Source organism: Alosa sapidissima, chromosome 21 (genome assembly GCF_018492685.1).
Source record: "Alosa sapidissima isolate fAloSap1 chromosome 21, fAloSap1.pri, whole genome shotgun sequence".
Taxonomy (NCBI): Eukaryota; Metazoa; Chordata; class Actinopteri; order Clupeiformes; family Clupeidae; genus Alosa; species Alosa sapidissima.
Genome location: NC_055977.1, coordinates 8,664,473 through 8,679,472, shown reverse-complemented (window position 1 = coordinate 8,679,472; position 15,000 = coordinate 8,664,473). Strand labels below are relative to the sequence as shown.

General features: G+C 45.1%; 1 protein-coding gene across 4 annotated transcripts in view; it reads left to right on the top strand.

The window, feature by feature from the left end:
• Positions 1-15,000, top strand: part of cacng7a (calcium channel, voltage-dependent, gamma subunit 7a) — a 35,937-nt gene that overhangs the window by 11,899 nt on the left and 9,038 nt on the right. For 3 of the 4 annotated variants that reach the window (XM_042077775.1, XM_042077776.1, XM_042077773.1), the window contains 3 exons: positions 6,102-6,297; positions 8,117-8,203; positions 8,691-8,831. In XM_042077775.1, coding sequence (XP_041933709.1) covers positions 6,102-6,297; positions 8,117-8,203; positions 8,691-8,831 — 424 coding nt within the window. Of the gene's footprint in view, positions 1-2,433; positions 2,508-6,101; positions 6,298-8,116; positions 8,204-8,690; positions 8,832-15,000 lie in introns of those variants that run through there. The other variant, XM_042077772.1, reaches the window with a different exon arrangement.

The window sequence follows — 15,000 nt, the reverse complement described above, 5'->3', positions numbered from 1 at the left end:
TACACAGTGATGCCTTCATATTTTGTCTATTCCTCCAAACGCTGAAGCTTTTTTAGTCTCTCTTTTTCTAAATACAGTATATGTTCGCCACGACACCAGATTATGAGAAACTCAGCTTTCCTAGCTTTCCTATAACATGAACGGGTGGTTACTTCTCAGTACCTGCCAACACCACATCTAAACCAGGCCAACCAGGCCATCTTTACTCCCTCATTAAAGTTGCATGTACAGATCAGCTTAGCATGCAAAATGAAGGGAGCCCAGGATGGAGCCAGGACACAGAGGGACAGTGGTGATTATGTGTGTATGTACGACTTCAGAACCACAGCACTGGACAGCGATAGAATCTCTTCTTTTTGCCCCACTCTCTCTCTCTCTCTCTCTCTCTCTCTCTCTCTCTCTCTCTCTCTATCTCTCTCTCTCTCTATCTCTCTGCCTCGCTCTCTGTTTCTCTCTTTCTCTCTCTTCACATCATTGCCATCACACTCTGACACTGGCGGATTTCCTCTACATGTTGTTAGCATAGCAGGCTAGTACAGGAATCACTGAATCAGTCAAACAGATAATCTGACAGGGATGCATGACGTGAAAGCATGCAATGCCAGGGAGGGGTAACCATGGTGATCTTTTCGTTGTTGTTCTTGTTCCCTATTTACAGTATATGTTTAGTTACGTTTTCTGTTTTTGTTTGTATAAACAACCCCAAAACTGACCCATTTTAGCCTGTGTGGGGCAGCCTCCTGCTCCAGTCTACGCCATCACGATTAGAGTGACCCGCTTATAGCCAGAACTAGAAGAGAATTGGACGCTGAATACACTTATTTTTGACTTGCATAGGCCTATTTTGATTATTGGGGGGTTACAACCTAACCCCCACCCCCATGTTTTACACCTTCACTTTCAAAACATCAGGGTATGAATTCTGCTTTTATAAGTTCAAAGACAACACTATAGTACATGCACAATTATGTACAGAATATATACCCCCAAACCACACAGTCACACAATACATACAAAGAGAGACACAAACTGACATATACACACACAAGCAGACAAATGCTTGTAGGATCTAGAAACTTTAGAAAAGACGTAGTTAAATGTGTGGTGAGATCGCATGATTGTTAACATCCCCTCCCTATTTGAAAAGCTATGTATTAGGCACCAATATTACATTTCGTAAATAAAAGTTCACACATATTTACCATTCAATGTTTGCAATTTAAGCATCTGCACACACAAACACACACACACACACACACACACATACACAAACACACACACACACACATACTGCAGACAGATAAGCACAAGTCAGGACCTCCAGCTAATCTTAGACTTACACACACATTCACTACCCAATCCTTACAAACACCTATCACATATCTCACCATATGCTTTGGAAACGCACACACTTTCCTTATAAAGCCTGAGTGAATATACTGTATGAAAAATCTTTAAAACAGACTCAAAGACATGTGCACGCACGCGCATACACACACACACACACACAACACACACACACACACACACACACACACACACACACACACACACACACACACACACACTCTTTATTTCATGAGCTGGCTCTACTGCAGCAAAATGAACACATGGGTGTATACCGCAGCTCATTTTACACCCACAGCTATCTTTTAAATAACATTTACATCCCGAGGACACACATATGCATATGCTTGCACAACACAATTGCGCCCAAGCACACTTACACAACACAAAGACACTGACACATAATGCACTCAAATGCACTTTTACTGCATAACACACACAAACACACACACACACACACACACACACACACACACACACACACACACACACACACACACACACACACACAGACATACACACACACACACACACACAAAACAAAAAGTATATCTCCTCATCACACAGAGTTTTTTTTCACAGAGTAGTACTTTTGGAATGTGCTCATCACATGACCACATGAGTTGACAATGTTTCACTCTGGTAGCCTGTTCCATGTACAACTGTTCTCTTTACTTCACTTCAGTCCTGCTGTATTTTACTGTAACTCTGCTACTTGCACAAATCAAGTATTCTACACCAGAGTTAATCTTTCTCTCTCTCTTTCTCCCTCTCCCTCTCTTTCTCTCTGGAGTATGTGTTTAGCTGCAACATCATAGCCTTTTTTGTTACTGTCTCCTCGAGCTGTGCGGTTTTCTCAGCTCGCACCTCCCGCGTTGTCCTCAGTACAGCCCATTCAACCGATTCTCCGCAGTGCCGAAAGAAAGAAGGAGAGATAGGGAGAGTGTGAAAGGAGAGAGGGGGAGTAATTCAGGGAGAGGGGGTGCGATACGAGGAAACACGGGAGAGAGAGGGAGGGTGAGAGAGAAAAAGAAAGAGAAAGAGAGCGTAAGGGAGGGAGGGAGGGAGGGAGGGAGAGAACTGCAAAATCCGCCAAAGCTGCCTGGCGCGTGGATCTTGCTTTCGGCGCCCGTGCAGCTCTCATTCGCCGCGCGGACAGGGTGAGTGCCTGGTGTCTCTGCTTTAGCACACTGCCGTAACAGGCGGTTTGAATTGCGCATTAAAATTATGAGTTTTTTTTCACAAGGATCGAGCCAGTTGGCGTGTTGTTAAGAAGAGTCCCTATCTGTCCTGATGTGTTTTTAATGCATGTTTAAAATATATGAATGTCTGTGCACTGTGTATAGCCTAATACGAACAACAAAACAAGAAGGGGCCGAGCAGAATCTGTTAGGAATGTGTGTGAGACTCATGTGTTTGATACGCGCTTAAATTGAGTCTCAGACCATTCTGACTAAGCGCCTGATTTCGTGTACTCACAGAAACTGCATGTCGCAATAGGCAGGGCGAGCTTCACATGTTGTACCACGATGTGCCACAGGATCGTACGGGACTGGCCACTATATGAAACGGCCGCGCACGAAGATGATTTTGCCATGTTTTAAGTACTCCTGTCGAGGGGATATCCCTCTTTCGGGGTGAAAGCCCATACCCCGCTGGAAGAACGCAAAAGCTGCGGTACATTTTGATAGTATTTCATGTGTGTGGGAATGTGTACAGGATCGTAAAAGAAAGACGCGTGTGCGTGTGTGTGCGCGCGCGGCAACAGCCGAGAGATAGAGAGATGGAAAGAGAAGAAGTGACACTGAGAGTGGCCGAATTAAATGCTTGGGTGGCTTTGTGTCATTTTAAAATGACTCATTCTGAAGATTCCCCCCGTGTTGCCTTGTGACGCGAAGGCAAAGACACGCGACCGGATGAGATGCGTGTTTGTCAGTGTGTGTGCTTGTGAATGGTGCCCTGCGCCTGTTGATGTCTTCACCTTTCTCAGCGTGAAGTCACTGATTCACTCACATGCGGTGGGCAGGCTGCCTTGAAACTGCGAGAGTAGCCTATGAAAGAGCTAGCGAACAGCCTCAAATGTTTTTGGGGCAAGGTCTTTCCCACACACTCGCGTCCCCTCCCCTCCTCACTCCCCGCTCTGTCTCTCTGGTTGAGTGGCCGCTTGGCTTTGTGTATCATGTGCATCCCTCACGTGCTGGATGTTGACGACCAGCACACTCCTCAGCTTTCTGGCTCGGCGCAAGCAAGCGCCCACCGCCCCCCCCCCCCCTCTCTCTCTCTCACTGTCTTTGTGCGATGATGCCACTCTTCTCTCCTGTCTTGGACGGGGAAGCTGACCCGCTGGCAGGAAAGCATATTGCTATCTCGGCAAGAAAACTACACCCCACCTGGGGCTCCGCTCCACTCTACAGTGGGAACACCATCTGTATAATTTCAGGATGCACCATGGGAGACGTAGTGCCGTAATCTCTAGCAGCTTGCTCACTCTGCAGCGTACTGACCAGTCCCATTTGCAGTCTCTCTGCTCCTGTTGGCTGCCAACCTTGGCAGGGGTGACTATGGAAAGTGTGGTAACTTTTAGTCTATTTTCTCAACACAGCACAGGCCATTGTTGCACTGTGGTTAGTAACATTATACCATACAGACTAAACATAACATAGCTGGGTTAAACCGAACAAATACGGCGCATAGACGGGTTTATGTCTGTGATTTGGAATCTGACCGTCAAAGGTAACATTTTTGGCTTAGCTGATGAATTTAAACATTTGGTTTCTTCTTAATGCCTTTTATACAGTGGACCATTTAGGTGTTTACCATCAGCATAAAAGTATGACTTGTGTGGTGAGAGAATCTTCTGAAATAAGACCAGTCCTGGCTTAAGTCTCTGCTAATTAAGCTTGTGTGTTGGTGGGAAGTGACTGAATGGTTAAGTGAGTTCCAAAGGGATTTTAGCGCGGCCCCTCAAACTGCTTAGCTACAGCCCCGAGGTACCTTTACTGCTGCTCCAGCGACTTCAGCACCACAGCAGTGGACAGCGACAGAATCCCGTTCTCTCTGCCCCTCTCTCTCTCTCTCTCTCTCTCTCTTTCTCTCCCTGTCTGACAATCTTCCCTCCACTTGCTTCCATCCACACACCAGAGACCATCCCATCCCACACGCATGAGACATGCCGTCTCCATTGAGTCTTCAGATGCCATTCATGTGAAATTCATTATTCCACATGCTAAACTCGAAGGGCTCCTCCTCCTCTTCCTCCTCCCTCACACTTTCTGCAGCTTACTCACCAGCAATGCCCCATCCCCCATCCGGTTGGTGGCCACCGCTTTTTTTAGAATCATGGGAATTGTAGTTTTCCTAAATTAAGCCGTGATGGGGAGTTTTTGAATATCAAATGACCTTGAAGAGATATGCCTCCTTTCTTACTTTAATGCCTTCCATATTTCTCTCCCATTTGCTGTCTCTCATTCCAAACCTTACTTCAATATTACCTGCAAGCTTGTATTCACTCCCATAACCAATGCCCTAATTGCATTTATCAGGCAGGCTATTCTCACATGTACTGCCACATTTGTGTGTGTGTGTGTGTGTGTGTGTGTGTGTGTGTGTGTGCGTGTTTCATATCTGTTGATGTGTCTTTGGAGGCTTCCGTGAGCTGTAGCAAGGTGATGAGATGATAGTTGATGGTTGATCTGCAGTAACAGCAACAGGGAGTAGATAGAGCCATTCACCAAAATGCCTCATGACAGCCATTCATAACCGGAGTGCTAATTAAGTTTTATCATTCACACAGCAGCACAGGGGCCCAAGAGAGACCCAGACTGACAACATATAAACAACATCAAACACCCCCTCCCCTGTCTCATGCTATGAACAGTGCTAGGAGAATAGAAGTGGGGGAAAGCATGCTCGCGGATGTGAGCACATGGCAATAGCATCACCTGGATCTCCAAGTCCTCAATAAAGTTTACATGACGTCTGCACCGCCCCCTTGAAAATGCCATTTAGTTTAGTTAGTTGCCTTGCACATTTGGCACCTTCCCCATCGCGTTCATAAAGTGATTTATGGGAGGGTTCTTTTTTAACAATAGTGTGTGGATATGTATGTTGAGATCCAATTGTACAGTCAACAATGAGTATCTCATTGGGACATGACGGTCAAAATAATTGGGGTGATGCAACTCACCTCTCCAACAGTTTTATTGCAGCTCTGGACACAATCCACCACTCGCTCTCCAAATCCTCTCTCCTGGCAGCGTGCCATCTTTAAGAGCATCGCTCTGTATTAATGAATTTACTTTTCTTTCCTTTCTCTCTCTTTCCCCCTCTCTCTTATTTCTCTTTATGTCCTTTCCTTTTGCCTTTCTTTCCATTGTTTCTGCGTTTCTTTTTGTGTTTCTCTTGATTCATCTCCTCTTTTACTATTTGTAATGTTTTTTCTCTCTCCCTCTCTCTCTCTCCCTCTCTCTTTCTCCCTCTCTCCCCTTTCTCTCTCCCTCTTTTTCTCTCTCCCCTCTCTCTTTCTCTTCTCTCTCTTTCACCCTCTCTCCTCCCTCTTTCTCTCTCCCCCCTCTCTCTATCCGTCTTTCTCTCTCTCTTTCTCTCCCCCCTCTCTATCCCTCTCTCTCTCTTTCTTCCCCCCCTCCCCCCCTCTCCCTCTCCCCCCTCTCTCTCTCCCCCTCTTTCTCTCTCCCCTCTCCCCCTCTTTCTCTCCCTCTCTCCCTCTCTCTCTATCCCTCTCTCTCTTCCTGTAGATGAGTTCCTTCAGCACCAGAGCGCTGACGGTCCTCTCCTCCGTGTTTGGGGCGTGCGGCCTTCTCCTGGTGGGTGTGGCCGTGTCCACAGACTACTGGCTGCTCATGGAAGAGGGCATCGTGCTCCAGCAGAACCAGACCATGGAGGTCAAGATGGCGCTACACTCCGGCCTCTGGAGGGTCTGCTTCGTAGCTGGTAGGTGCCCACACTGCGCCCGTCTTACCAAGTCTCAGCAGTGGTGGAGGACTTAGGATACCCACGCCTTGGCCGTCTATCCAGAACTACCCAGATGTCGTCAAGCGAGAAAGAACTTAATTGCACCACATTTTGTGCACCAAATTATGTAACAAAATATATTTCGGTGCAAAATGAATAATATATTATGTTAAAAATCATATGAAATAAGATAGTATGAAATACATTTTGTAGAATGATGGTTCACTATATAGAATGTGCACTTGATCTGGATGATTTTCAGATGGTGATGATGTTATTGTGTTCCTGTAGGGAAATGGTAGAGCTAATGCTGGGGCTGACAAACCCAAGGAATGTGTATCTGTATCTGTCTTTGACTGTACCTTTATTGTACCTGAACCGTATCAGATTGTGTGCAGTGTTTCCCATACATTGACTTATTTGTGTGCTTAAATCTGGTTAGCATCATAAATGTGCTAATTTGCTAAAAACTTTTGCATTCAAGTTAATTCTGCAAACCTACCACCACAAATAGAATTCAATTCTGTGGGAAACACTGGTGTGCATTAAATGAGTGGCATTGAATACTTTTAAATACTAAAATAAATACTCAGTATTGTGGGTTGGCCTTTTTGTAATGTTAACACTGAACACACGCTGGAGAAGTGAAACGCGCTACCAGTTCCTATCAGAGCAGGGGCGTCCTTTTCTATCTTCTCAAACCTCCTGAAGACCCAACTCTTCGGAGAGTACCTCTTCTTCTCCTAGCACTACTGACAACTTGACATGCATAATCTAGCACGTACCACTACGTTCTTCCCTATCTCCACTCTCTTCCCCCTCCCTTGACCTGCTTGGACTCTTATGCTATTCTATGCGAGTACTTGCTGCTGCACTAACAATATCCTAGTGGCACTGTACCAGAGAGGATTAAAGCGGAGCTAGTAATCAAGGATCTTTGACTGTACCTTTATTGTACCTTGACTTTTGCAAGTCTTTTTGGATGAAAGCATCAGCTAAATGGCTAAATGTGTATATATATTGTGGTACAACTAGTGGTGAAAATTGGCATTTGTAGTGTGTCGTTAGCGTGGAAACATGGCAGTGTTTGTAGTTTTTGGAGCAAATCATCCTTTAATCTTGTGTGCCCAGAACAATGCATTGTCTGGCCAGAGTACAGTCCAACCCGTTTCCTTGCCTGTTGTTAATACACACACTGCACAAGTGGTTAATCCTCACACAAGCCAATCCTACCAGTGACAAATGTTGAGTGTTGGATTGCACTCAAAGAGAGGTTTGCTTTGTGTGCATGTCAATGAGCCGTGGTAAAGCTGAAGTCTTTGGCTGTGTGTTGGGGGCTATTTCGGCTCTGACGCTGTTGACTCAGGCCCAGTGTCTCTGTTTGTAGTCCTGTGCACTGTTCCGTGACCTCTGTTCGACCTCATGTCCATTCCATGTTTGGCAACTGTTTTCCTCTTTTTTCTGTCTCTCTCTCCTTCCATCTGTCCCTCTCTCTCTATCCCTCTTTCTCTCTCTCTATTCTACTTCTCTCCTGTCCGTGCCCCGGTCTCTCTCGTTCATATCCCCCTCTCTATTCCTCTCTCTATCCCTCTTTCTCTCTCTCTATCCCACTTCTCTCCTGTCCTTGCCCCGGTCTCTCTCGTTCATTGTGGCTTTTTCTCTGTCTCGTTTCTTGCCCCCCCCCTTTTTCTCTCTCTCTCTGCTTGTTTCTCTGTCTCTGTCTTTTTCCCCCTCCCTCCTCTCTTTGCCGTCTCTCGCTCTCTCTCTTTTTTTCGGCCCGTCTCTGTCTCTTATTCAGGGCCAGAAAAAGGAAGATGCGTGGCGTCCGAGTACTTCACAGAGCCAGAAATCGAGATTACGACCGAGAACACTGCGAATATCCTGAGTGAGTAGAATGTCAAACGCAGAAGACGGCACAAGCGAAGGACAGTGTTTCTGAATAAAGGCCCCTCCAAGCTTACTGCTCGCTGATCCCTGATCGCTGATGAGCTCCTATGAGCCAAGCTTTCTTTGTGTTCCCAAATAAACAGCTTATTTGTTTTTTTAGCTCGTCCTTAACGTCTCCTTCATTTCTATTCTCCTCTCCTCTCCTCTCCTCTTCTCTCCTCTTCTCTTCCTTTCTCTTCTCTTCTCTTCTCTCCTCTTCTCTTCTCTTCTCTTCTCTTCTCTCCTCTCCTCTTCTCTCCTCTTCTCTTCCTTTCTCTTCTCTTCTCTTCTCTTCTCTTCTCTTCTCTCCTCTCCTCTTCTCTCCTCTTCTCTTCCTTTCTCTTCTCTTCTCTTCTCTCCTCTTCTCTTCTCTTCTCTTCTCTTCTCTTCTCCTCTTCTCTTCTCTTCTCTTCTCTTCTCCTCTTCTCTTCTCTTCTCTTCTCCAGAGATGGTGAGGACTGCCACGCCCTTCCCCATGGTGTCTCTCCTCTTCGTCTTCACTGCCTTCGTCATCAGTAACATCGGACACATCCGGCCCCAGCGCACCATCTTGGCGTTTGTGTCCGGAATCTTCTTTATCCTCTCAGGTACGGCATGTTCGTTGTTATGGAGACATGATGGTGCAGTGGTGGTACCCTGATCCAGTACACATTGCGTCAGATTCAGTGAAGTGCTCCCCTGATCCAGTAGCCCCTAGATTCCAGACCCTGGTAATCTAGAGAGATTAAGGGTCTGGCCACGAATAATGTAATGGCCCAACTCGAGGGGCGACACCAAGCGTGCATTTGAAAATCTTACTGTTCTCAATGTTTACTGACTGATTCCGGACTTCGACGCAATTGGATAACACTACGACTGTCATCTGTTTAGCTCGTCTTTGGCCTGTCTACAGTATATCAGATACACCGATGTGATTGGCTCCCCGCGATACAAGTGGTAAAAGTAACGTGCATCATTACTCATTGCTAGAGTGTCTCGCAGAGACAATTCAAATTGTGCTCATTGCGAGAACTCTGGAGTTTCCAGGGTACTGATCTAGTATTGTACACATTCTAGATTCAGTGGTACTACCCTGATCCAGTAGGCTGGGTGAACTCAGCCTGATCTGACGGCGGTTTCTATTCCACCCTGCAGCTCAGGCTGGAAACTTGTACATCCTTGCTTCCGTTACACTTTTGCGGGGACCAATCACAAACTGGCTTATCCACCTGCCGTGCTATTGGCAGGTTTAAAACGATGATGATAACGGGAGAGCCTGGAGTTTTCGCGTCGCTCTGCAAGTGTCACCCGGTTCGTTGGTCAGATTGGTGAATGACAATCCAATTGCGTACAGAGTCATTGGAACTATGCTCGTTTATAACGCTTCTTGTGGAGAAGAAAATACTCCCCAGATCAATGTTCAATCTTAAAAGATTGAGCTTGGTCTGGTGAAAGCCAGACTACTGATCCAGTACACATTGCCTCAGATTCAGTGAAGTGCTCTCCATGGTCATCTAGTTGTCCATTCTCTGTGAGCATTCAAAAATCACACTGGTGTTCGTACAGAGTTGTGTTTTTTGTGAATAGGGGACAAAGTAGCTCTGATCAAGCCATACTGTATTCCAGTCCATCAGTATATTGCTTTAGAAGCTATGAGCTGTTCACCAGTATCATGACTGTATCTTTAAATGTCAACTTTTTTTTGCATTTACCACTTTTAGACACCATATGCTGAATGTTTTGCCTTCCCAGCATGTTGAAAAAAGTGTTGAAATATGTGAATTTGTGGTGTCCTCAGATAACAACTCTTGCACGAGGACTAGCCTGAGGTAAAATTAGAGGTCTAAGATTAGAAGTCAAAATATGTTTCATCTGGAGCTTTCACTCTTTATTTATGAGGTGATAATTTGGATTTGGAGAGTCGGACTTGTTTTGGAGCCAGATGTAATCTGTGTGGAAGCGAGCGCCACAGCGAGTGAGTTTACTCAAGTGTGTTTGCAGATGTCTTTGCAGATGCCGAATGAGTGGGAGATTAGTCGGAGTAGATTCTTTTTTATCCACCACTGCTGTGCCGCTTTAAGTTGTGAATCTCGTGAAAGTTTATACAGTTTACTCACGCACATTTCTTCACAGACATCCATTAGAAAGAAATAGCGATTAGCCGAGAACGATTCTTTTGTAAAGAAACACTGGGTCGCTGTAGGTTGCAAACTCTGTGAAGCTCTGTGCGGCGCAGAGCCGGATGTCTTGCCCCGGTCTGATCCGACAGCAGCATGAGGTCGGTGGTGGCTGAGCTTCCCGCTGTTATCTCTCTCGCACTGATAAGGCAGGTAGGCGATAACGGCTGCCTCGGTTGCGGACGTGAGATCAGGGAAGCTCGGCGCAAACTTCCCGACACCCAGCCTGCAGAGCAGATACACTAACACACCCTGCTGCAGTTATGAAGAGGTCTGACACATTCTAGAACCTTTCTACTCTGATTTGCTCAGGGTTATTGGGTGCAAACTTGCTATCTGCTGCATTTATGCCATCAGAATTTAAAAAAGGTATTATGCATATTTTGAAATTTGACCTTCAGTAAATCCTCTAAACAGTTTGCACTGTTTTGCAATAACATTTCACAGCATGTTGTAAATCGTGGCCCATTTAAAGATAAAAATGGATAGAAATATCTTTAAAATTTGAGAGAAAAAAATACAGTTACTTGCTTTACAAGATAACACTTTACTTGTATAGTCCATTTATAGAGACGTAACAGATCATCTGTTAAGATTTTAATTCATTATGTAAAATTGTTGTTGAACAATTATCCTATTGAATATCACCTCAACCAAATTCAACATCCTAATCTTAATCTTAACTATACATTGTAGCTAACAGGGCGTCAACAGATAATTTTTTGATAATCTGAACATCTGTAGATAGTCTCTGGGTGGACTATCCAAGTAAAGTGTGACCCTTTATCATATAGGTATAGAGGCCTAATTCTCTAAGTTATGTTCTTTTTATTTGTGACATTATTTAAAAATATTTCTCATCATCAATTTCTTATAGCTTGCAACAATTGGATGTTAGTGGAATAATTGTCCCATGTCCTTTCTGGAGGCTTCCTGATAAAGAGGAAAAGAGTTGAGCATTAAATGAAAAGCTCTTGTCTTTTTGAGCCTTTGCCTGTGAAAGCTGGTTTCTGTAAAATTGTCAAGATACTCAGATGTGAAATTGCAGCGCGTTCAACCAACTACTTCACTGGACACAGGCAGACAGAACAGCCATCTAATTGGCAGTCTCTCATTTGATGTGTGTGCTTGGCTACTCCTGCAGTCAGTTCTTGCACAGGCAGAAGATTCATGCACAGCCACAAGTGGAGAGTTTGTGTGCTACTAGGCTGTGGATTATGAAACAGGAGTATACTGCCTTTCTGTTAGGTACGGTAGGACTGGTCAAGGTCTGCATTGTAGGACACCAGGAACTTCAAATGGCGCCGCAGATGGCTGCTTCGGTACCCTAACCGGAGTCCAATTCCTTGTTTGTTTACGCAAACCTGATCAATAAAGCTGATTCTGATGCTGATTCTGATTCTGATTCTTATTGACTCAGAAGTGTCATTTTGGCCGTGCTGTGTGTATCCTGCTCATCTCATGCTCCATCTATAAAAGCCAGGGGTGTGATCAAGCAAAGACAAAATACTACTTCACGATCTCCCTTGTTTGAGACATTTCCCCACCACTTCTTGTGGTTAAAATTTAATTTCTCTCCTCATGCTTGTACAACATCGTACATCACCCAACATGGATTGTGCATCTGTTTGGAGAGACAAAGAGCTAAACGGGGTGAATGTTTCTGACAAAAGCGGAGGCGGCGGCAGCTTTTCTCCCCTGGCCCTCTCTTAAACAGCCCATTCTGAAGTGTCCTGAAGCGCTCCATGCCTGGCCCTCAGGAGGGCATGCTGCTGGGAAAGACCCATCGAGCCAGCTAGCCGTGCCGTACCGGGTCGAGCCGCGCTCTCTCTCTCTCTCTCTCTCTCGCTCTCTCTCTCTCTCTCTCTCACTCTCTCTCTCTCTCTCTCTCTCTCTGGTACCATCTGCCATCATGGCTGGTGCCACCGCTGAGGTCATCTCAGCGATTGGTGCCATTGTGGACGACGGTACAACCGTACTGACACACACGTACTGTGTGTGTGTGTGTGTGTGTGTGTGAGTGTGTGTGTGTGTGTGTGTGTGTCTGTGTGTGTGTGGGGGGGGGGGGTGGGGTGTGAGGGGTTGTGTGTGAGTGTGTATGTGTGTGTGTGTGTGAGTGTGTATGTGTGTGTGTGTGTGTGTGTGTGTGTGTGTGTGTGTGTGTGTGTGTTGTTATCTTTATGGCTGCTTGGGGTCTCGGCTCATCTCCACTCTCCCACTTGTGAGGGCTGCAGCAGCTGAGCAGGATGTCAGACACATACTGTAGTCTTTCTCCTTTGTGCTGCTGTACTGCAGATAACTGCTGCTGTGGTGGTGGTGGTGGTGTGTGTGTGTGTGTGTGTGTTTTGGTGTGTGTGTGTGTGTGTCCACATGTCTCTGCAAGGAGTTAACAACACCAAGGCCATGGCTTTGAGTCCTGGCGAATACTCAAACTGACTAAGTGCACCCTTCATTCTGCTGTACTGTATGTGATTCTTCATAAAAGCATCTATGCTAAATAAATAAGGGTGTGCATGTGTGTGTGTGTGTGGTGTGTGTGTGTGTGTGTGTGTGTGTGTGTGTGTGTGTGTGTGTGTGTTTATGCATGCATGTGTGTGTGTGTGTATGTGTGTGTGTGTGTGTGTGTGTGTGTTTGTGTGTGTCTGTGTGTGTGTGTTTTTGCCTGCACATGCGCGTGTGTGTGTGTGTGTGTGTGTGTGTGTCTGTGTGTCTATGTGTCTGTGCGTGTGTGTGTTTGCCTGCTCATGTGTGTGTGTGTGTGTGTGTGTGTGCACACGTGTGCGTGTGTGTGTGTGTGTGTGTGTTAATGTCTACTTTAAAGGAGGGTATTTAACAATGCATGGCCGTCTCAGTGGATTTGTTTCCCCTGGTGGTTTTTTCGCAGTGCATTATTCTGTTGCATGGGCCGGGGCTGTGGCTTATTTCAAATGCCTGTGGTGCGTTCGCTTGGAGTGGGGATGTGTTATGAATATGATATGGCATCATGTTCCGACGAATGCAGCAATCGCTGCTGCTCGCTTACTCTCTCTCTCTCTCTCTCTCTCTCTCTCTCTGTCTCTCTCTCTCTCTGCGACCCAGTTGAGGTTAGCTGTGAGTAACGGTTGTGTTATTCAGATTGTGCTAATGTGTGTGGTGGGTAAATTTGTCTCGTTGGAGTTGTGTTCACAGAGTGTGTGTCATGTTGGGATCTTTTTTTTATTTGTTTGGTTGTCATGAATTTTGTAATGAATTGTTATTCTGTGTTAGGTTATGGTAGCGAATGTGTTTTGACTATGGTGTGTTTGTGATGTAGCATGACTTCAGATTTATCCAGACAATACATGTTTGTGTGTGTGTTTTTACATTAAGACAACACATTTGTGACTACTCGCAACCAAATGTGCCACACATTCAAACCATCATTATTTGATTTTTCAAATGACTACATAATGATATATAGTCATTACATGCCATGGTTTGGGTGTTGAAGTGGTGGTGGTATAGCCTGGAAAGATTAAGGGTCTGGCAAAGAGCAATGTAATGGCTCGAGGGGCGGCAACAAGCATGCATTTAAAAATCATACTGCACGCAATTGGATAACACTAGACCATGTTTACTCTGAATGATTTCGGACTTCGACGCAATCGGATAACACTACGACCAATGTGTACTGTCCTCCAACGTTGCAGCGCTATCTTCATCAGTTTAGCTGGTTCCCCGGAATGTTGGGGAAAAAGTAACGTGCATCATTGCTCTTTTCCAGAGTGTCTCGCAGAGACAATTCCATTGTGCTCTCGCAAGAACTCTGGATCTTTGCCAGAGTGTCTCGCAGAGACAATTCCATTGTGCTCTCACGAGAACTCTGGATTTCCAGGGTAGTGGTGGTATGTTGACGGGTGTGTAATGTTCAGTGATGGGCAGTAGCTTCACTACTTGTAGCAAAGCTACTAGCTTAACTTCATTTCAGTAGCTTGGTTTTAGCGTAGCTATTTTCTGAAGCAGATAGCTTTTCAATAGCTTAGCTGTTTTTTTTTACCATGTAGGCTAGTGCAGTAGCTTATACAGAAGCTACATTTTCTAGAGCATTTGTGGCGCTCACAGTAGAGCTTCCTTCTGGCGGCCCATACATGAAACATTTAGGCTATATTCTGTATAAACTTGAAAGATAAACACATTTTCTATGCCAGAGATGAAGCAACGAAATTATGCTACTGCGTGGTTTTATTTAGCAATGTCTATACGTAAAATAAGCTATCAAAATGGTTTGTATTACTGTAGTTTTAACTTGCACATGACTGAATGGATAAACTGAATGGATAATTGTACTTTTAAATGTAGCACCAACATTTCATCCAAGTGGAATTAAACTGATATAATCAAGAGGTGAAGCTTTTACAGGTGAAAATCCACCCAAGAATGAAGATGCAAACGTGCACGCACGCACAGTTACATAGTGGATGCCTTTACTGCTGCACTTTGAACTCTTTGTGTGAGAGTTTGAGTTAAGTAAAAAGTTAGCTTGCAGTTTATCCTGCAAACTTAAGAAATGCCCAAATCTAAATTGGGCCACATATGCATACTCTCTCAGTAGGCCCTATACCTTCCTTTCGCTATAACGTGG